At 42.0% G+C, this 22,129-nt stretch overlaps 1 protein-coding gene across 1 annotated transcript; it reads left to right on the plus strand.

Annotated features, from left to right (window-relative positions):
- Positions 1–80: 80 nt before the first annotated feature.
- On the plus strand, positions 81–20,728 carry TRIM63 (tripartite motif containing 63). Its single transcript, XM_077481073.1, has 10 exons — positions 81–434; positions 788–948; positions 1,179–1,350; positions 3,372–3,467; positions 6,363–6,596; positions 10,525–10,547; positions 10,986–11,110; positions 12,053–12,124; positions 14,656–14,741; positions 20,339–20,728. Exons 1-9 carry the CDS (start codon positions 279–281, stop codon positions 14,718–14,720), a joined length of 1,104 nt encoding a protein of 367 aa, XP_077337199.1. The 5' UTR covers positions 81–278; the 3' UTR covers positions 14,721–14,741; positions 20,339–20,728.
- Positions 20,729–22,129: the final 1,401 nt, after the last annotated feature.

A 22,129-nucleotide genomic window follows, 5' to 3' on the forward strand; every position in this document is an offset into this window, starting at 1 on the left:
GAACAAAAGGAATGTGTGACATGTCCGTCCCCATCATATGCATGTGACCGGCACACAAGTTATATATAGGATGTATCTGAGCAGCAGTGGAGAAAACACCAGCTAATCTTGGTGTGAGAGAATTATACAAGGCCATTCAAGAGCAACCCACAGGAAGGACCTCAGGGAAGAATATACAGAACAAGTTGAGAGAGACAAGTGCATACAGGAGCAGAGCTAAGAAGACTCACACATATCTGGGAAAAGAGCAACATATTTGAAAGGGACTATAAAGCAAAATGGATTATAATTCAGAAATTATCCGGGATGGTCCCATGGACAGCTTGGAGAAACAGCTAATTTGTCCTATTTGTCTTGAAATGTTCCAGAAACCTGTTGTAATCTTGCCATGCCAGCACAATCTGTGTCGGAAATGTGCCAACGATGTGTTCCAGGTAAGAGGACATTTGCTCTGTTTTCTCATCTACATTCTTAATACGTTAAGTTGCAAAATCATGACAGCAGTAGTACATTTGTATATTTGTCCTTTACATTTATGCAGAAGTAAAGAACACACTCTTAGAAATCTTTAAACATGAGCTAGTCTTCTTAAAATGGAACAGTTGTAACATTTTAAAAAAGTATTCACCTACATTCACCCATTTTTTTTAATTCCATATTCTGTTTTACAATTCTATCATTTGTATTGTACTCATCTTGTTGTTTAGTCGTCTTATGTAACATTTTATTGTTCCTCTGACATTTAAGATCTATTATTGGCAAGCTATTAACAGTTTTGTCACTGTAGGCTGGCAACCCATATTGGCCAACACGAACTTCTGCGTCTGGGGGAAAATTTCGATGCCCAACATGCCGTCATGAGGTTATTTTAGACCGCCATGGAGTTTATGGGCTGCAAAGAAACCTACTTGTAGAAAATATAATAGATATCTACAAACAGGACCACAGGTGAGCAGCAATGAGAAAATTAATTACGCTAGTGAATGTAAATTAAATAAATTTCAATGATGTATGTAGATTTTTCGGACTTCTTCAAGGTGACACAGATGTCCACTGGGCACACTTTTCTAACGCTTATAAACCAGAAAATTGCTGTAAATGTTTGATTACTTTGTTGGTGTCATCATGCATATGCTTCTAAACTTCCCGTTTTTTTTTTTTTGCTTATATGTGACTAGTCGACCAGAGAAGAAAAAGGAGAACCATCCAATGTGCGAAAAACATGAAGATGAGAGAATAAACATTTACTGTATTACATGCCAAGTACCTACATGTTCCATGTGTAAAGTCTTCGGTGCTCATAAAGACTGTGAAGTGTCTCCCCTACAGAATATTTTCCAGACTCAAAAGGTGAGAGGCCGAGGGCTATAAATACACCAAAAGATTACTGTAAAACATATGGCCATGGCACTTTAGAAGCACTTCCCAATCTAGCTAAAGCAAAGACCAATGACAACTCTCTGAATAGTCTTTGTGGTACATTAAATTACATCTTTCAGAATAAAGACTTGTACTGATTATGTGATACAGTATGCATAGGTGTTAATGGGCTTATATACAAGGTTTCTGTATGATCTGCCTATGGCCAAGGGACTTCAACTGAATACTTTGGTTTGCTCGCATGACATTGAAATATTATTGGACTGAACACCTCATCATAGTGTGCTCACATTTGTCCACTTTTGCCTCTTTTTGAGATTAACTAGCTGTCAGCTAAAAATGGGGCACTGATTGGCTAAATGCATGAGTATATACGGTAATACATTGCACCTAAAGAGGATCTTCACCCTAGAAATAAAATAAATAAAAAAAGTCAGCAGCTATAAATACTGTAGCTGCTGACTTTTAATAATAGGACACGTACCTGTCCAAGGATCCTGCTCTGTCCTCACCTGGGCAGGTTTTTCATTGGTCTTTGGTCCCTGGAATTGGCATGTTTAGTGTGGGACGTCAGCTCTGACTCCTTCAGACTTTACAGCCGGCCTCCCACTGCACATGTGCTTGTCGCACTGCACTTTTTGAATGGTACTGCAGCCTTCTGGGGCCTGTGACATGTTCCAGAAGGTTGCAGGAAAAGAGAGGATAGGCCGAACCTTCACTCAGATTGCCTAGGAGATCCGGTTGGAAGTGGGAGTAGGTACCTGTCAAAACCAGGTACCTGCTCTCCCCCTAAAAAATAAAGTGCCAAAAATTTAAAAAGAGGTGAGGGGGGGGGGGGGGGCAAAATTTTCCCTTTTGGGTGAAATTACACTTTATGTATACAGCATTTGCAGTGTTTTCACACTACATACAAACGAATAGATACATGTCATATAGCATGCAATGCATTTCAAACGGGGAATTCAAAATCTTTATATCATACATACATTGGTTACGATTTAACATTACTAATTATATAAGTTGCTTTTTTTTTTTTTTTTGGCTAATGGCATCCTGCCAGGTATAGCATTTATAGCTAGCCTCTTGGGGTTCTTCTTTGCTGTCTGTGCTGCAGCACTTCTTCTCTACATCAATAATGAATTTTTATTTATAAGTAAAGCCTGGCCAGGTCACCTGTTATATTTAGAAAGTGTTGAGGCTGCAGCCAAGTCTCATAGGACCACAGCTGTGTGGGGGTGTGAGGGCACACAACAGGTTGAAGAGGGATATTTGAGATGAACGCTATTATAGGTTGTGCAACATTTCTTTTCAACAACTTAAAACGTCTTATTTTGGCTCTGCTTTTCGAACTGTTCCTATAACCTTCACATTCAAAGCCCATTAGCGTCTTTTATAATACTGTAAAAAAAGTCAAATATCACTAAACTATACCCTTACATTAAAAAATAATACATCTATGCATTTATAAGTGCGAAAAATGTCCAAACGGGGAGATATTTGGTAATTAATTTACATAAGCTACAAAGTTTGTTAGGATTATTGCTCTATTGTGCTAGCCAAAATAAATAAATATATTTAAAGAACCTACCTGTGGCGTCATTCCATGAGACTACCAACAGGAAATCCATATGATGGGTAATGCTAACGTATGTTTAAATGCTTTAGTAGTGTGATTTTAATGCTTGTTTTAGTACCTACTCAATTATTGACCAGAAACACATGGATGCTTGCTCCAGGCTCGCTACATCCAGAATAATGATGAAAGCTCCTAAAAATGTAAAATCTTTTTATATTTATTGTTATTTAAGGAGCAGCTCATAGAAAGCAACTAGAATGCATTTATAGTTGGTCTAATAGCAGAAAACTTTATTTAGATTGGCTGCTGTCAGGTAATATATATCATTTTGACTATTGCACTACCTGCTTTGTCTTTTATTATTATTTATTGCAGAAAGCAATGTAGTTATCTGCTGATTATATTTCCCTCACAGACAGAGCTTAGCAACTGTATATCGATGCTTGTTGCTGGTAACGACAGAATTCAGTCAATCCTTGGCCAGTTGGAAGAGTTATGTAAATCTGTAAAGGTACAGTATAAGGATATATATATATATATAAATATATCTGCATTCATTTTACATACACTGCATTGAGACACACAGATGTATATTCTTTTTTATTTTTCAAAAAGTCAGTATATATGGCAAAAGCAGGCAGTTCAGTGCAGTGGATCCCCTCACCTGCATTCCTATGAAAGATCATTTTATAAACAGCAATCAGTCAATTATCTTAAAGTGAACGTGTTCTTTACAAACTAGGGCAGAGGAACAGGTCCACCTAACTGCTGCCCTCCACAGCTTCACATACCTTTCTTTCACTGTCTAGTACAAAGGCCTACAAACTTTTAAAACAAAGGGCCAATTTATTGCCCTTCAAACTTTAGGGAAGCCAAACTGTAGCCAATGAGAGTAGAATAGGCCCTGGCATTGGTGGGAGTAAACAATGCCACAGGTGGGTCAGTGTAATTAAAAAAAAAAAATTACACCATTGGTGTCAGTGGTAGTAATAGTGCCCAATAATTGGTGTCAGTGGAAGGAAGAGCGCTTGATCATTGGTGTCAGTCAGACAAATAGTGTCCACCATTGGGGCCAGTGGAAGGAATAGTGTCTCATCATTGGTATCAGTGGAAGGAATCGTGTCCCAATATTGGTATCAGTGGAATGAATCGTGTCCCATCATTGGTGTCAGTGGGACAAAGAGTATTGTATCAGTGGAAGGAATATTGCTCCAAGGGCAAGATAAAGGCAAGCAAAGGGCAATATCTGGCCCCTGGACTGCAGTTTAAAGACCTCTGGTCTAGTACTTCAGAATTCAAAGACCATATGACGTGCTCCACCCTCTTCTCACATTAGAGCACTGATGCTTGGTGATAGGCTCCACAGGCACCCAATCCAAGGCGCCAGGGAAAATGCCTTCAACTTTGTGAATGTTCCAAGTCACAACCTACAGCTTACATGGGGCATTATGTCTTTGCCTTCATCTTTAAAACTGATACATAGACCTTTGAAAAAGTTGTTATGGAAGTAGAAAAAGGTAATAAAGAAATCCAGTTTTACAGACCGATTATTATAGAGACCTTCATGTGTAAAAGGCCTTTGTGTGATCTTTTTTAGATGAAGGAATGTTTGAGTTCTAGACACCTTTTTCTTATATCTACAGGTAGTCTAAAGAAACATACAGTGCCTTGAAAAAGTATTCATACCCCTTGAAATTTTTCACATTTTGTCATGCTACAACCAAATAAGGTAAACGTATTTTATTGGGAGTTTATGTGATAGACCAGTGATGGCAAACCTTGGCACCCCAGATGTTTTGGAACTACATTTCCCATGATGCTCATGCACTCTGCAGTGTAGTTGAGCATCATGGGAAATGTAGTTCCAAAACATCTGGGGTGCCAAGGTTCGCCATCACTGTGATAGACCAACACAAAGTGGCACATAATTGCAAAGTGGAAGGAAAATGATACATTGTTTTCATTTTTTTTTAAAATAAATATCTAAAAAGTATGGTGGGCATTTGTATTCAGCACCCCCTGAGTCAATACTTTGTAGAACCATCTTTCGCTGCAGTTCTTTTTGGGTATGTCTCTACCAGCTTTGCACATCTAGAGAGTGAAATTATTCCCATTCTTCTTTTCAAAATTGCTCAAGCTATGACAGATTGCATGGAGAGCATCTGTGAACAGCAACTTTCAAGTCTTGCCACAAATTCTCAATTGGATTTGGGTCTGGACTTTGACTGGGCTATTCTAACACATGAATATGCTTTGATCTAAACCATTACATTGTAGCTCTGGCTGTATGTTTAGGGTCGTTGTCCTGCTTGAATGTAAACCTTGTCCTAGTCTCAAGTCTTTTGCAAACTCCAACAGGTTTTCTTCTAAGATTGCCCTGTATTTGGCTCCATCCATCTTCCCATCAACTCTGACCAACTTTCCTGTCCCTTCTGAAGAAAAGCATCCCCACAACACGATGCTGCCACCACCATGTTTCACGGTGGGGACGGTGTGTTCAGGGTGATGTACAGTTAGTTTTCCGCCACACATAGCATTTTGCTTTTAGGCCAAAAAGTTAAAGTTTGGTCTCCTCTGACCAGAGGATCATCTTCCACATGTTTGCTGTGTCCTCCACATGGCTTCTCGCAGACTCAAGACGGGACTTCTTATGGCTTTCTTTCAACAAAGGCTTTCTTCTTACCACTCTTCCATAAAGGCCAGATTTGTGGAGTGCCTGACTAATAGTTGTCCTGTGGACAGATTCTCCCACTTTAACTGTAGATTTTTGCAGCCCTTCCAGAGTTACCATGGGCTTCTTGGCTGCTTCTCTGATTAATGCTCTCCTTGCCCAAGTCAGTTTAGGTGGTCGCCCATGGTAGGTTTGCAGTTGCGCCATACTTTTTCCATTTACTGTTGATGGATTTAACAGTGCTCTGTGAGATGTTCAAAGCTTGGGATATTTTTTTTTATAACCTAACCCTGCTTTAAACTTCTCCTTAACTTTATCCCTGACTTGTCTGGTGTGTTCCTTGCACTTCATGATGCTGTTTGTTTAGTATGGTTCTCTAATAAACCTCTGAGGGCTCATAACAGCTGTATTTATACTAAGATTAAATTACACACAAAACAAATGCACGCCACGCTTTTCAGATTTTTATTGGTAAAACAATTGTAAAAAACATTTATCATTTTCCTTCCACTTCACAATTATGTGTCACTGTGTTGGTCTATCACATAAAATCCCAATAAAATATATTTACATTTTTGGTTGTAACGTGACAAAATGTGAAAAATGTCAAAGGGTATGAATACTTTTTCAAGGCACTGTACATTGCATGGTCACCATGTTGCACTAATTATGTTGAGCTTAGAACCAAGTTCTCAGATCTTAACAAAAATCATTTTTTTTTTCATGACAATATAGGAGAACAGTCAAAAGAAGAAGGAATCTTTGAATGGAGTATTTGAAGAAATGAGCAGAGTCCTTGAAGAAAAGAAGGCTTTTCTTGTACAAAGGATAGCACAAGCTGAGGAAGAGAAAACTAATGTTGTACGCACTCTCATTGCCAGCTATCAAGAGCAAGTTCAGTCCTCTTCCAACTTGTTGCAAAATGCACTCCAGGCTTCTGAACAGGCTGGCCATGCTACCTTCCTATTGGTGAGTCTTCACAATGCCAGTGTCAAACATATAAATAAAAGGACCCTTCTAGAAGGACAATAAAAGGACAACTTTTATTATAATGCCATCACATGATAGAATAGAATATATCATATCTTAATACAGTGGCGTAACTAGAACCTTCAGGGCCCCAATGCAGGAAACCATGGCGGCCCCCCCCCCCCTCCGACCTCTGGACAGGGCTCTTTTCTCCGAGCCCGATGGTGGAACACCAGGGCCTAGTCCCAAGTGGGTGGCCGCATATAAAGGAACCGATTTAAAAAACATCAATTACAGCCACTGTGCCCATTAAACGCCACCACTGTACCATCAAATGTCACTACTGTGCCCATCAAGCTCTGCCGCTGTGCCATCAAACTCTGCCGCTGTGCCCATCAAATGCCACCGCTGTGCCCATCAAATGCTGCCGCTGTGCCCATCAAATGCCGCCACTGTGCCCATCAAATGCTGTTGGTGTGTCTATCAAATGCTGCCACTGTGAATCCCCCACCACCCGCTCGCTGTCTGCCCGCCACTTACCCTGTCTTGGTGGGGCAGTGGGTAACGGCCATGAGCGGGGTCCTCCATGCATCTCCTGCCATCCTCATCTCCCATCCTCTCCTCCTGATGGGTGTCCAATAGCTGCGTCTATCGTTTTAGCCAATCGGGTGATGGGTAACAGACCCACACACCTGATTGGTGGAGAGGCGGTTCAGTGTTAGGAAAGTGAATATTAATTCACTTTTCTAACACACCTGGGTGGACTGTGAGAGTCAAGCATGGGGCTCGCAGTTCACCTATTTTGAAGCCTATTAGAGCCCATGGCTCTAATCAGGTGCTGCAAAAACACCCTCCGCCGCTGTAATTCAGGCACCCCAAAAGGGACCAGACACCTAAATATGGGGGTGGCAGCGGTGGCCATGGATAGATTCATGCTATGCTATGCATGAATCTATCCATTGGTCATAGAGGGGGCGGCACCTGTGCACCCTTTTGGATGCACCGCCACTGATAAACACATGCACATTCACATACATACATATGCATACATGCACACTCACATACATGCGCACACACATGCATCCATACACATACATATATGAACACACATACAAGCATGCTCACACACACACACACACACACACAAGCATGCTCACACACACACATACAAGCATGCTCACACACACACGCACATACACACACATACAAGCATGCTCACACACACACATACATGCATGCTCACATACACACATACATGCATGCTCACACACATACAAGCATGCTCACACACACGCACATACAAGCATGCTCGCACACACCACGCAAATACAAGCATGCTCGCACACACGCACACACACAAGCATGCTCACACACACACACACACACACACACATACATGCATGCTCACACACACGCACATACAAGCATGCACACACACACACATACAAGCATGCTCGCACACACACACACACACACACACACACACAAGCATGCTCGCACACACACACAAGTATGCCCCCACACACACACATACAAGCATGCTCACACACACGCACATACAAGCATACTCACACGCACGCACATACAAGCATGCTCACACACACGCACATACAAGCATGCTCACACGCACAAGCATGCTCACACACACGCACATACAAGCATGCTCACACACACACGCACATACAAACATGCACACACGCACATACAAACATGCACACACACACACACACATACAAGCATGCTCACACGCACACATACATGCATGCTCACACACATACAAGCATGCTCACACACACGCACATACAAGCATGCTCGCACACACCACACAAATACAAGCATGCTCGCACACACGCACACACACAAGCATGCTCACACACACACACACACACACATACATGCATGCTCACACACACGCACATACAAGCATACTCACACACACGCACATACAAGCATGCTCACACGCACACACATACAAGCATGCTCACACGCACAAGCATGCTCACACACACGCACATACAAGCATGCTCGCACACACACACACAAGTATGCTCCCACACACACACATACAAGCACGCTCACACACACGCACATACAAGCATACTCACACACACGCACATACAAGCATGCTCACACGCACACACATACAAGCATGCTCACACGCACAAGCATGCTCACACACACGCACATACAAGCATGCTCACACACACACATACAAGCGTGCTCACACACACACATACAAGCGTGCTCACACACACACGCACATACAAACATGCACACACGCACATACAAACATGCACACACACACACACACACATACATACAAGCATGCTCACACGCACACATACAAGCATGCTCACACACTCAAGCATGCTCACACACACACATACATACATGCTCACACACACGCACATACAAGCATGCTCGCACACACGCACGCACATACAAGCATGCTCGCAAACACACACACAAGCATGCTCGCACACACACACACACAAGCATACTCACACGCGCACACACACACACACGCATGCTCACACGCACACACAAGCATGCTCACACACACGCACATACAAGTATGCTCACACGCACACACATACAAGCATGCTCACACGCACACACATACAAGCATGCTCACACACACACACATACAAGCATGCTCACACACACGCACATACAAGCATGCACACACACATACAAGCATACTCACACATACACACACAAGCATGCTCACACACACGCACATACAAGCATGCTCACACACACACACACACACACATACAAGCATGCTCACATACACACACACACACACATACAAGCATGCTCACACGCACACACATACAAGCATGCTCACACGCACGCACATACAAGCATGCTCACACGCACGCACATACAAGCATGTTCACACACGCACATACAAACATGCTCACTCACACACACAAGCATGCTCACTCACACACACACACACATACATGCATGCTCACACACACACATATACATGCATGCTCACACACACACATACATGCATGCTCACACACACACACACACACACACACACAAACATGCATGCTCACACACACAAACACAAATACAATAGCTAGTCTTATTAAAAAAAAAAACGGCAGACATTTACCTTTGCTCTTCCTGCCGGGTACTGCACTGTAGGGGGAGACAAAGAGCACACACAGTGCTTTCACTTTACCCTAATGTGAGGAGTGAGGAGCTCCCGCATAACGCCAATTTCAGTTCGGCTGATGATCAGGGAGCTCCTCTCAGCCTCCCCTCCTATGGAAGAGTACAGGGGGCCCTCAAGGGCCCCCTGCAGCAAGGGGCCCGGGCGCCATGGCGATCTTGGTGACCCCTATAATTCCGCCACTGTCTTAATATTAGAACCAGTTAAACATTACAATTTTCACACTTGTGCATCTTGTCCTGCGACTTGGGACTGCAAAGTCACATGACATATCATACCTCATAATTTCCAATGAGTACTGTTCATATCTGTGCGCCTTCAAGTCGCAGCGACATCAAAGTAGTCTCTGTGCTACTTTGGTGTGACTTTGATGCGACTTGAAGTCCATAGACATCAAGATTACACAGGCATTGCTTCAAGTCGCGTCAAAGTCAACTCAAAGTTGCGTCAAAGTCACTGAACTTTCAGGTCGTACAGTCAGTACTTAGTATCTATCTATCTAGCCATCTATCTATTTTTACACTGAGGGGCTTCTCCTCTTACAACCCGTTGAATCTGTGGGACAGGAAGGGAAATCTTCCCTACAGGCCTGTTGGAAAAAGAAACCTCGCACCATTCCCTACTTTTTCCAAAACAAAGAAAATGTTGGGTTTTATGTGTACTATGTTAATTTGTCACATAGATCATATGCTATCATATTTGATTAATTAAGTTGTTAAATATTTCTTCTTTTCCCAGGAATCCAAACAGCTTATTAAAAGGTAAGCAGAGTTTTAGACATGTTAATGCAATACTACAGTAGATTAAATGCATGATTTAGAGTAAAACTCCATCAATTTAAATTATTTTTATTTCTAGATGTAGTGCAAATGATTTTTAAACTTTATCGGGTTTTTATTGCTATCTTTATCCTCGTCATTGATCTTTCCCCTCAATTCGCAAGGTGAAAAAACCTATTCCTAAAATTAAGAGACCCTTCATTACCCTCTTAAAAACTAGGAGAGCTAGAACATTTTTGGCTGCATTAGATTTGATTATCCAGAAAATATAAGAACACTGCTAAGCTTTTTTTTACATCTCCAGATGTAATTGTCAGATAAGCCAAATTGCATTATTGTTGAGTGCCCATCCATCTCAGTCTTCAAAAAAGTTTGAATGGAATGCCAATGGTATACTCAACATCATTTTTATCTTTGTAGGATTATGGATGCTTCTAAGGGTAGTCAGTTGGAGAAAATAGAATCTGGTTTTGAGTACATGGACCAATTTACTTTGGACACTGAACATGTTCTGGAATGCCTAAGAAACCTTGATTTTAATACAGGTAAGTGTGTTGCTATGATATGAGTTGTATATAAAGTATTAATATCTGTAAAGCTGAGCTTCAACCAATTATAAAGGACACAAACGTATCCCGCTTATCATAATAATAATATTACATTCTTAAATATTTTTCCAATTGCAGGCAGTGTACCGGTAAGTACCTGAATTTTGCTAGGTGTCAGCCTCCTGCAGTCCCTGTGCTGCAAAAGTCAGACTTAGGAAGAAGCAGCAGAAGAGGGTATTTGGTTATGCTGCAGAGCAAGGTTTAGCACTGGTTCACACCGGTGCACCGGTACGGCTTTGAAATTGCGCTACTTCAGCGTGATTTCAGAGCCACACATCATTTCATTGCGGCTTGTGACTTCATTTAACAGAAGTCTATGCAAGTCGTAATGATATTGGTAAAAAGTAGTGCAGGAACCTTTTTTAGAATTGTCATAATCGACATGAGTGGCGGAGATATGAACAGGCTCCACTGCCGGCAATGGGGTGCAACTTGTCATGTGATTTGGAACTGTCAAATCGCATAACAAGTCACACTGGCATGAACGGTGGCTTATGCTGATAGTTGGAGCAATCAGATTGACAAGAAAGTTGAGGTAATCAGTCTGCTGCTTCTCTTTGCACTGTCCAGTTATAGGGTGGGAGTGGAGAGAAGACCTGTAAATGTCACTGCAATGCAGCAGAGAAATTCAGGTCTCTGTCCCTGTAAATTTTAGAACTAGATAAATAGAAATACAAATTTTTATGCAGCTAAAACAGCTTCTTTATATGTATTTCAACTGTGTATTTAGCTGTTTACCTGGAATTTGGTTTAATAAATAATAAAACTGAGTTGTAACCTAGACCTTGGGGTGATTACTGTTGCTAGAGATCATTAAAGACACTGTGCATATCCTGTTGTGTGTAGTTCATGAAATTAAATCATTATGCCTTGTTGTAGGTTGTGACGATGATGAAGAGGATGAAGATGAAACTGAGGAATATGAGGAGCCAGAAGAAGAACGGCCTGTTGGTAAGAAATTACATTTATAGAATATTAAAAAAAACATCATAATAAGATTGACCAAAATATTATGTGTATAAATCACACATAAGACTATTAATCCCTATGAAAAAAAGTCACTTAGAACTCTCTTGCTTTTTTAAATCCACCCATACCTAGGCTAATCATGGGCCAAATCCTGTTCTTTTTGGCAACTTTTAACGGCTGTCGGGTGCTGCCGCCGACATTGCCAGTAGGGGAACCCAGCAGTAAAGCCTTGCAGCTTTCACAGGCAATCGTCAATTGCGAATGCGCAAAGCGTTCTGCGCTCTCTTACCTGGCAGCAGGTGAAGGTGGAGGGCGGAGGAAGGGGGCTGAACTTCTGACTTACCTCGCCGCAGTGAGGACCGTCGGAAGTGGGGACAGGGTACCTGTCAAAAACAGGTACTCGCCCCCCCCTCCAAAGGTGCCAAATGTGGCAACGGAGGGGGTAATCAGGAGGGGGCAATAGTGGTAAATTTCTGTTAGCCAGCAACACTAAGCCTCACAAGTTGCAAAACCTGTATCATAAATGTTCCTGAGCAGCAACTTCTCCTCTACATGCTTTATATCATGGCCCCAAGTTCTCACCCCACCTTAGTCGTATTAGCAGCTCTCTGAGCTTACTGTCTCTATCAGTCAATGAACTGTCTTAGAAAGGGTGGGGTAAAAATTACGTGACACTAATTATGTGCCTGAAGTATGTAATTTCTTCAAATTTTATGATGCGTTTATCAAGTAGACACTGTGATAATCCATTTAAAAACCTGTCAACAACTTGTTTCTTTGATTTATGCTTCAGGCTAGTCTTTGAGATACACAAAGATAGTTTTAAATGACAATTAAATAAAAGTCTACCTTGTAGTTACAAGGGAGCTCAGGGATCCAATATGGAATAGATGGCATCAACTGTAAAGAACTTTCCCCCATAGGCAGCTGCACCCAGAAAAGGTCCTTCATGTAGAAGTACCAAAATCTATAAATAGAAGATAGGGAGCACCTCCAAGAGTAGCGGTCAGTTACTTATTCATTAGGAGACAAAATAAATCCTGGGAGTGCACACATGCTATGGGGGGGGGGGGGGTCCCCATTCTATCTGCTAGATTTTTTTACATAAAGAAGAATGCCACAGGGAAACTTGAACACATAAGGTGGGTGGGAGCAGAGTTGAGAATTATAGTGGAGAGAGGTTGCTGTTAACGTTTAGGCTTTATAAAGTGAGAAATCAACCAGCGCTAAAAACACAACAAATACAGTGAGAAAATATATAAAAATGCAGCTAGAATACTGTAGGTCAAATTACCAAATCCCACATTTCAAAATCAAAAAATATCAGTACAGCGCAAATACAAAATAATACAAAAAAATTTCATAAAGTGAAAAATAAAAAGTCCATATAGTGAATGATAAAATATAAAATATAAGGGAAATTCAGAAAAAATCCACTTGTGTAATGTGTCTTCAATCAATATATCAAGTGACGATGTGATCCCTTCACCATTGAGCAAGTTGAACTCTCACCTCAACAAGTGGACCCCTGATATATCAAAAACGCATGTTCCCATCAAGGGTAGATCATAAGGTTACAGCAGACCAAGCGGAAGCATTTCCAGGTAAGGTTCTCCTCCGTATCATCAGATCAATGTGATATCATATATGAAAAAGAACAGGCAAATCTAGTGCTCTCCGTTGATGCCAATTTATTAAAACAAATAAATAAAAGACAAATACCACTCACATTTGTAAGCACTGATCTCCAGTGCTGAGTGCTAAGACAAAAAGTACCATGCATGGATCAGTGTGTCAGCTGACGTGACCTGCGTCGTGACGTCATCCGCCAGCTGACACACTGATCCATGCATGGTACTTTTTGTCTTAGCACTCAGCACTGGAGATCAGTGCTTACAAATGTGAGTGGTATTTGTCTTTTATTTATTTGTTTTAATAAATTGGCATCAACGGAGAGCACTAGATTTGCCTGTTCTTTTTCATATATGATATCACATTGATCTGATGATACGGAGGAGAACCTTACCTGGAAATGCTTCCGCTTGGTCTGCTGTAACCTTATGATCTACCCTTGATGGGAACATGCGTTTTTAACGTTTAGGCTTTGCCTGTAAAAATATATTACTGCAGTGGTCAGAGACCAGCTCTTCGTGCTGGTCTCTGACCGATCTTGTTACCATCCATCTTGCTTTTGTTATCATGAATGCACTGTAATCAGTGCAGGACCAGCAGTCATCATAAAACAGGTATTACTAGATTTTGGCTGCTTTTTCTGCAACCACATTAGCAATAGGTTGTTTATGAGGGGAAGGCTTGGGGAAGAGTGGCTGGAGTCAGGTTTTAAAATATGCCCCAGGCAAAGTTTAAGACCCCATTTAAACAAGTTATGAATTCAAATATTTATTACAGGCATTTCTATAGTGCCAAAAATTCACAAAGTGTTTGTAAATTTGTATGAGTCCCTGCCTTAAGATCCCATCTCACATCTTTCTCACATTCTATTTCCAATTTAGACAGGAGCCAGTTAACCAAACAGCATGTGTTCAACGCATCAGAGGAAATTACGCAAGCACAGTGAGGATATGCAAACTCCATGCAGGTAATGTCATGGTTGGGATTGGAACAGAGAACCCTAGTGCTGCAAGGCAGAAGAGCTAACAACTAAGCCACTGTGAATTAAATTAAATCATTACATTAAAAGAGAAGTATGTTTTTTTTTTCTTCCAGATTCATACTTACCCAGGTGACTGCAGCATCGGTCCGATGCTGCACCAGTCCCTCACTGTCTCTGCACTGAGAACTAAGCGATCCAACACCGCCGATGGCTCGGTTCTCACAGCTCCCTGAGCATAGAGCTGCTGACTGTCAATCAGCTGCTCTCCGCTCTGCCCCCCCCCCCCCCCGCACTCACTGGAGCGCTGAGCTGTGGAGGGGTGGAGAGCGGCCATCTCAGATGGGTATCAGTCCAGGCACCTGGCAGATCCAGACTTTATTGTCATGGTGACTGGACTAATTCCAGTGTTGTCAGCAGAGAGCAGACTTCAGTCCACTCTTTGCTGAAAACAAATCACAGGAGTGCAAAGTGAATTGCACTCCTGTGATCCATAGGAGAAGCCCAGCCAAACAAGCTCAGGCTGGACCTCTTCTTTAAAGCCGGTCATAGACAGTTCGATTCTCTTGCTGAACTGGCCGAGATTCGAAAAATGTATGGGCAAGTTGAATGTACCCAAGTTGAGCGATCAGCTTGGGAACAACCAGGCTGCTGTATTTTACATGTGATTATCACTAGTGGCTGTTCTAGCAATATTCACTGTGTTCTGCCTAATGGGACAGCTTTTAAGTGCATGCTTGGCCAATCATGAGCCAGCAATGCACTGCGATGGCGCAGTGCATTGTGGGCCGTGAGCGCCACATGAATTTGGCGTGAATGGCCCATAACGTTCGGGAATTCGCCGAACGTGCAAACAGCCGATGTTCGAGTCGAACACCGAGCTCATCCCTAGTCTCTATACACTAATATTATATTAAATCCCACCAAGTATTGACTCAGCAACTGTAAGCATTGACTATTTGTTGCACTAATTGTAATTGTAAAGAGGAGTTTATGCCATTTTTTCAGATGTTAATTCTTGTGAACAATGATCAGGTGGGGACATTTTCATAAAATATGGTACAGGACGCCAGGTTACCAGTCCTTATGACATTTGTACGGCACAGAGTGTCTCTTTGATCAGGTATCTCTCATTAGTAATGCTCCAAAGACTCTGAGTACCTCTGTATTCAGAAAGAACCATGATGAATCAGGGTGAAGCGACCACAAAGCCCTCCATTATATGGAAATGACAGTAATAGCCTTCAATTGCCATAATCTATGATCTTCTTGGTCTGAGTGACTCTGTGATCAGAGATGTGTATATGGCACTGAGAGCCTGTAACGTTAGCTATAGACATCAGAGGACAGTCAGATGTACAGGCATGGCTTAACTGTTGAGAGATCCAGTTTTGCCAATGTATAGCTACAGTGTCACAGGTAGAAGGGGTTTTTGCAGTTACTGTGACTACAAGAACACTGAAATCCCATTAGTCCGGGATTCGCGCAGACAAGACAGTGGAGGACAACTACAGTATGTTACTAGTGATAAGCATGAGCTCCTGCTAAGTCACAGAGTTAGAAAAAAAAATAAAAGTTTGTAAGGGAATTGAATGTGAGGGACTGCCAACATCCTTGATTATAGACAGAGAGAATATGCAACTGGTGCAATAGGAGCTGCCCCCTTGGACTTTAAAGAAAGTAGTAGAGAAGTATATAAAAAAGGCAACCAAGTGCCACTTTTATTGAGATACAAAAAGTGCAAAGTACACCAAGCAAATTAAGTTATAGATATAGATATAAAGAGAGAGAGAATATTATAATATATATATATATATATATATATATATATATATATATATATATATATATCAAACCCAAAGGCTAATAATCTAGGCACTGCCAGAGTCAAGCTGAGGTCAGTCCATGAAGATTTGTAGCATACACCCCGATATGTTTCAGGAATTTTTATTGGTACATATTTTCCTTCATCAAGATGATTTACTTTGGGTGACTACCTTTATCTGCAACATAAATATAATACATAATATAGGTGCAGTAATATGTAGTAGCAAGCAGTATTATATAGTAAATGTATACAATATTTTGAGTCAGAAGGTACTTACATACAGACTTCATTGGAATAACAAGGAAGAAATATAAAAACAGTGACATATAGTCCATGTTGGCTGGGAGAGCTCACAAAGTTTGGGAAGAGCCAGAACTTCACAAGTAGGATTTGGTAACTGCCAGATTGAGCCTGACTTAATATCTATATTTCATGGCTTCATCAACCACCATTCCCCTGTTCAATTAGGGAGCATTAACCTGCCCCTGCAGCAGTTTTATTAGAGCCCCTTTCACACAGAGCCCCTCCACTCCATTCGGCAGAGGATACGTCAGCAGATCCCCTTCTGAATTGGAGCTGAACAGGTCAGATGTCAGTATTTTGACATCTGTGCCCATTCGGCGTGTGCACAGTGGCTACGTGAGGGCTCTACAGGTGCTCAGATGTAGATGAATAGACTTGTGTATGTTTACATCAGACTACACCTGATCTGTCATGTTTAGGTCCAGAAAAATGGAAAAGAACACAGTTGTTTTCTCGGGGGGGATGGGTTGTGGACCGTAACCACATAATGCCATTATACAGCGGCGAAGTGCCTCTTCTTTGCCAGATCAGGTAACTAGTACCTGATCCAGCACTTACAGGTAGGGGGCGCACCACTTCTGCTGTGATTAGTCACAGCAGAAGCTGATCAGCAGGTGCCGGATTGGCAAGGAGACAGACAGGACAGAGCTCTACCTATGTAAACAATGCAGAGCTCCATCCTCTCAGCAGGGATGTGCTGGATTTTGTTTCCCTGCAAGGCAGGAAAAAAAATCCAGTGCATCCGTTAGTGAAAGCAGCACGCACTTAACACAAAAGCACTGGTTAGGCACACATTGATCGTCCTAGATGTTAATCCCTTCCCAGCCATTGTCATTAGTACAGTACGTTTTTTATTGGATATGTTTTATAGCTCAAGGGAGGGTTATAATCCCTGTCAGATTATTTTTTTTTTTGCCATCCCATTCTCGAGATTTCCCTTCACTTCCCATTGCAGAGATTTCCCTTCACTTCCTGTCCCAGAGCAAAACAGGAAGCGAAAGGAAATCTCTGCAAATTAAGGGGATGTCTTGGGGACCCCCAGCTCACCAGAACTAGTCCCCATTGGAAGATTTCCCTTTTTTTTACTTTTCTGGGGACAGCCCACAATGTGGGAGTTTCTTTACCTTTACTTTCAATGATAATGGTAAACAGGACAAATAGGGTGGTTGTATCTCCTTAACAGGGGGGGCACAGACAGCAATAAATACTGACAGGTATTCTAATCCCTCTGCACTCTATCAAAAACTAAAAAAAAAAAAAGTAGTTCATCTTTTAGTTATACTTGAAGTTCTAAAGGAAAGTGCGTAACAGTTAGGTAGCTCATTCATTTTCTATTAACTGCCAACACACAACACATCTAGTAATGCCTGTGTACCTTTCTCCTGTGTACAACAGTGCACAAATAATTCAAATTTGTGTTTTGTGGTGTGCTAAAAGCAGGTCCATTGTGATGTGCATTGGATGTGTATTACATAGCTCCCAACTGTCCCTGATTTCAAGGGACTGTCTCTGATTTGGAGCAATGTCCCTCTGTCCCTCTTTCCTCCTCATTTGTCCCTCATTTTGATCTGATCTATATAGTTATATATAAAATGCACTTTTTATCTTTCAAAAAGTGTTTCTCAGTGCTAAACCTTTCAGTTTAAAAGCCAATATAAAGGAATAGTAGTGGTAAAAAAATAAAAATAAAATAAAAAGCCATTGTGGATTTAATTTAACTTTTTTTGGTTAATTCTCCTTTAAAGAGGTGTGACAGGAGGTGTGTCCTCTGCCTACATACCTTTGCTAGTAGGTCTCTGTCATTCCCATCTCAAAATGTTGGGCGATATGGTATTCGTTTCAATTCAAAATAATTTAAGCTATAAAGATGCAATTTTCCCAATTTACCGTGCAAAAGAATAAACAGCTTGCAATATTATCACAGTATTTAAAGCGGAGGTCCACCCTAAAGTGGACCTTCCGCTCATCGGAATCCTCCCCCCCTCCGGCGCCACAATTGGCACCTTTCAGGGGGGAGGGGGTGCAGTTACCTGGATAATCCAGGTAACTGCACCCACTTCCGGGATATCTCTCTGCGGAAAGGGGCGTAGATTACGCCCCTTTCCGCAAGTGCCCGCCCCTTTCCGCAAGTGCCCCACTGCCTGCTGGGAAACACACAGATCCCAGAGGCAGCGGGGACCGTCCTTATTGCACAGCGCGACTCGCGCATGCGCAGTAGGGAACCGGGAAATGAAGCCGAAAGGCTCCATTTCCTGATTCCCATACCCAAGATAGCGGCGGCAGGACCCGAGATACGATCTAGAGATCGGCTTCGGGTGCCGACATCACGGGTGCGCTGGACAGGTAAGTGTCACTATTTTAAAAGTCAGCAGCTGCAGTATTTGTAGCTGCTGGCTTTTAAAAAAAAAAAAAAAAAACGCGGAGTCCCGGCGGACTCCCGCTTTAATAGTAAACAGTATTCCACATGAAACAACAGTAAAAAGTACACAATGGGCAGCAAAATGTTTAACACTATAGACTTGCAGCACTATAGACTTGCAGCCAAATGTTTTTGGCCCTGGGATCAAACAAGCTAGTAGGTTTTTTTTTTTAGATTCTAACCAAACTGGTTCTATAGAGTGTAGCTCTATGATTGTAATAAAGACATTATATTATATTACATTATATTGTTTCTTTCAGGCAGACACTGTTGTGAATGGTTCTATACATTCTACAAGGCACAGTGGAGTTTATTTACTAAAGGCAAATCTACTTTGCATTACAAATGCACTTGGAAGTGCAGTTGCTGTAGATCCGAGGGGCCCATGCAAGGAAAATAAAAAACAGCATTTTTGCTTGTACACGAATTGGATTATAAAATCAGCAGCGCTTCCCCTCATTTCAGATCTTCCCCTCAGATCTACAGTGACTACATTTCCACGTGTACTTGTAGTGCAAAGTGGATTTGCCTTTAGTTAATAAACCCCCTATGTCATCTATCTGCTCTATAGAAAAATACTAGAGATAAAGATAAGCATGTGTTATGTATGTAGCTTACATGTACAGTAGATAGACCCTAATAAAATAATAATGTCCCTGAAGACTTTAATTTCTGCTCACAATAAACCAGAATCCCATGCATTGTATAAGAAAAATGGGGGTAAATTAACCCTTCTGCTAAATGTAATTGAGTGAAAAAAAATTCAGATGATTTAAAATTGTGATTCTGAAAAAAATGTGCTACAGAATAAACACAGTTTGCACAAAACATTAAAAAAAAAATGGTTTATAGCTTGTATGAATTTTTATATAGATCCTTCAAAGTTTATTGCACTACTAACTATACTAATACATCTGCATAAAAGTACCGAATACCAGACTGCATACAATTATACGGTACTCATCATTTATTTCTATGACCGAAATGTATAATCTGTGCATTTGGTAATTTCCTCTCTCTCTCTGCTATTTACAGGGCAGCAACTCCAGTGTGTGTGAAGGATTCACGGGGAGGCAGGCGTAGAGCATGTGTCACAATCTTCACGGAAAAAGGAATCACATGAGCCCGGAGAGCAAAGATCCACTGGGCTGTAACTCCGGACTGCTGCTAGTTATCAGAAGACCCCATTTGTTGGTCATCTGATTGGGATGTATATAATTGTCCTCTTGTTGTTTTTTTGTTTTTTTTTTATCTCTCTTGGGTGCTGTGACTCTGCATTTGGGTTGGTTTCCATGTTGTCAGGCATCCTGTGACGGGGAACGTGGGCAAATATTTGGGTCACATCAAATGAACTTTGAATTCGTGTGCAATGTACTGACTGCAAAACTTGAATAAAATGTTTCTGATCTTGTGATAGATTCCTGAGACAGTCGTTGTGATTTTTATGGTACACAGTGTCCCGTAGACAATTAAACATACCTACCCAATCTAGTATCCACTGTGGGTAGCATATTGTTAGAAATCAATCTAATTATGTTGCTATTGTAGGGGTCAGCCCCTAAGATTACTGAACTATATTGCACTGTGTTCCATCTATAATATATACAGCCTGCTATTTCCAGTTTAGCCACAAGATGTCACTGTTGCTGCCCACCCTTCAGAGGAGAGAAAAACAGGAAGTGGCAGTGAGAGAGAACTGTGAGGTGTGTGTGGGCAGCTGAGGAATTCCTGTGCGGAGCTGAGGAAAAGTCAAGTCTGCCCTGAGGAGAGGGAGACTTTGTGTGGATAAAGAGTCGCAGTATCCAGCTAAAGATCGGTCACCTCGGGCAGAGAGAGAGAGCTGTGGTGATTTTGGGCCGCATCTGTGTTCATCCATCCGTCCCAGACGGGCAAGCTGCAGCACTAGGAACTGGACTTCACCTGCCTCATGAAGGAGGCCAAGACAAGGGACCCTCCAGCTGTCTAACAAACTGTGAGTGAGCACCGGTGCTGGATTGTGATAGGGAATAGTACAGTCCCTACTGAGATAGTACGTTGTAGAAACGTGTCCCGATAAGCGGGAATCAGGCAGGACATATTAGAAGAGGGTAGCCTGTATCACTGTGCATGTGTTGGCGGGAAAGCCATTTTGTGTACCACATTCCAGTTAGCCTTACTGTAAACTACTGTGAATTGTTAATACTGTTATCTTCCTCCTCCGGCCATTATATCTTACTGTTTAATAAAGCCGGTCTTTGTTTCAGCCTCCTTGTCTGCTGTCCCGTACTTGAAACCTGCATTGCGGTCTCCTATACCTCTGACCGCTACAAGTGGCGCTGCGAGCAGGGTACGGTTACAGAGATGGAGGCGGCTGAAGGCAACGTACCTGATGTTGATGTGAATGCCTTAGGTAATGGTGGAACCCCTACAAGGACCCTCCCTATGGGCATGCTTTTTAACTTGTTGCCAAAATTTGATGGCCAGAACATGTCACTGTCGGACTGGGTGACGAGATTACAGAGCGTTGCTAGAATTTACAATGTCAGCCCAGAGCTACAGGTGGAAATTGCTTTGGCTGCCCTGGAGGGTGAAGCGCGGAAAACTGTTTGCTTACAACCGGAAGCTACGCGCAGTACCTTGAAAGAGATTGTGCGCTTTCTAGAAGAAATATACGGTGAAACAGCTAGTGCGGGCCACCTCCGGGCAAAGTTCTTCTACCGGGTACAGCAGGAAAATGAAGGGGTCTTACAATATGCAACGGCTCTACAGGAAGTACTGGCTGAGATACAGAAAAAAGAGGCAGACGGGATAACCGCCATGGGATCCGCAGACCGGATACTGAGGGAA

The sequence above is a fragment of the Lithobates pipiens genome, unplaced genomic scaffold (assembly GCF_037356315.1).
Source record: "Lithobates pipiens isolate NorthernLeopardFrog02 unplaced genomic scaffold, aLitPip1_a1.2 Scaffold_16, whole genome shotgun sequence".
Taxonomy (NCBI): Eukaryota; Metazoa; Chordata; class Amphibia; order Anura; family Ranidae; genus Lithobates; species Lithobates pipiens.

Coding starts and splice junctions, on each gene's coding strand:
- TRIM63 (XM_077481073.1), top strand. CDS start 279: ATGGATTATAATTCAGAAATTATCCGGGATGGTCCCATGGACAGCTTG. Junction 1,351..3,371: donor ATATTTTCCAGACTCAAAAG/GTGAGAGGCCGA, acceptor TTTCCCTCACAG/ACAGAGCTTAGCAACTGTAT. Junction 3,468..6,362: donor AGTTATGTAAATCTGTAAAG/GTACAGTATAAG, acceptor ATGACAATATAG/GAGAACAGTCAAAAGAAGAA.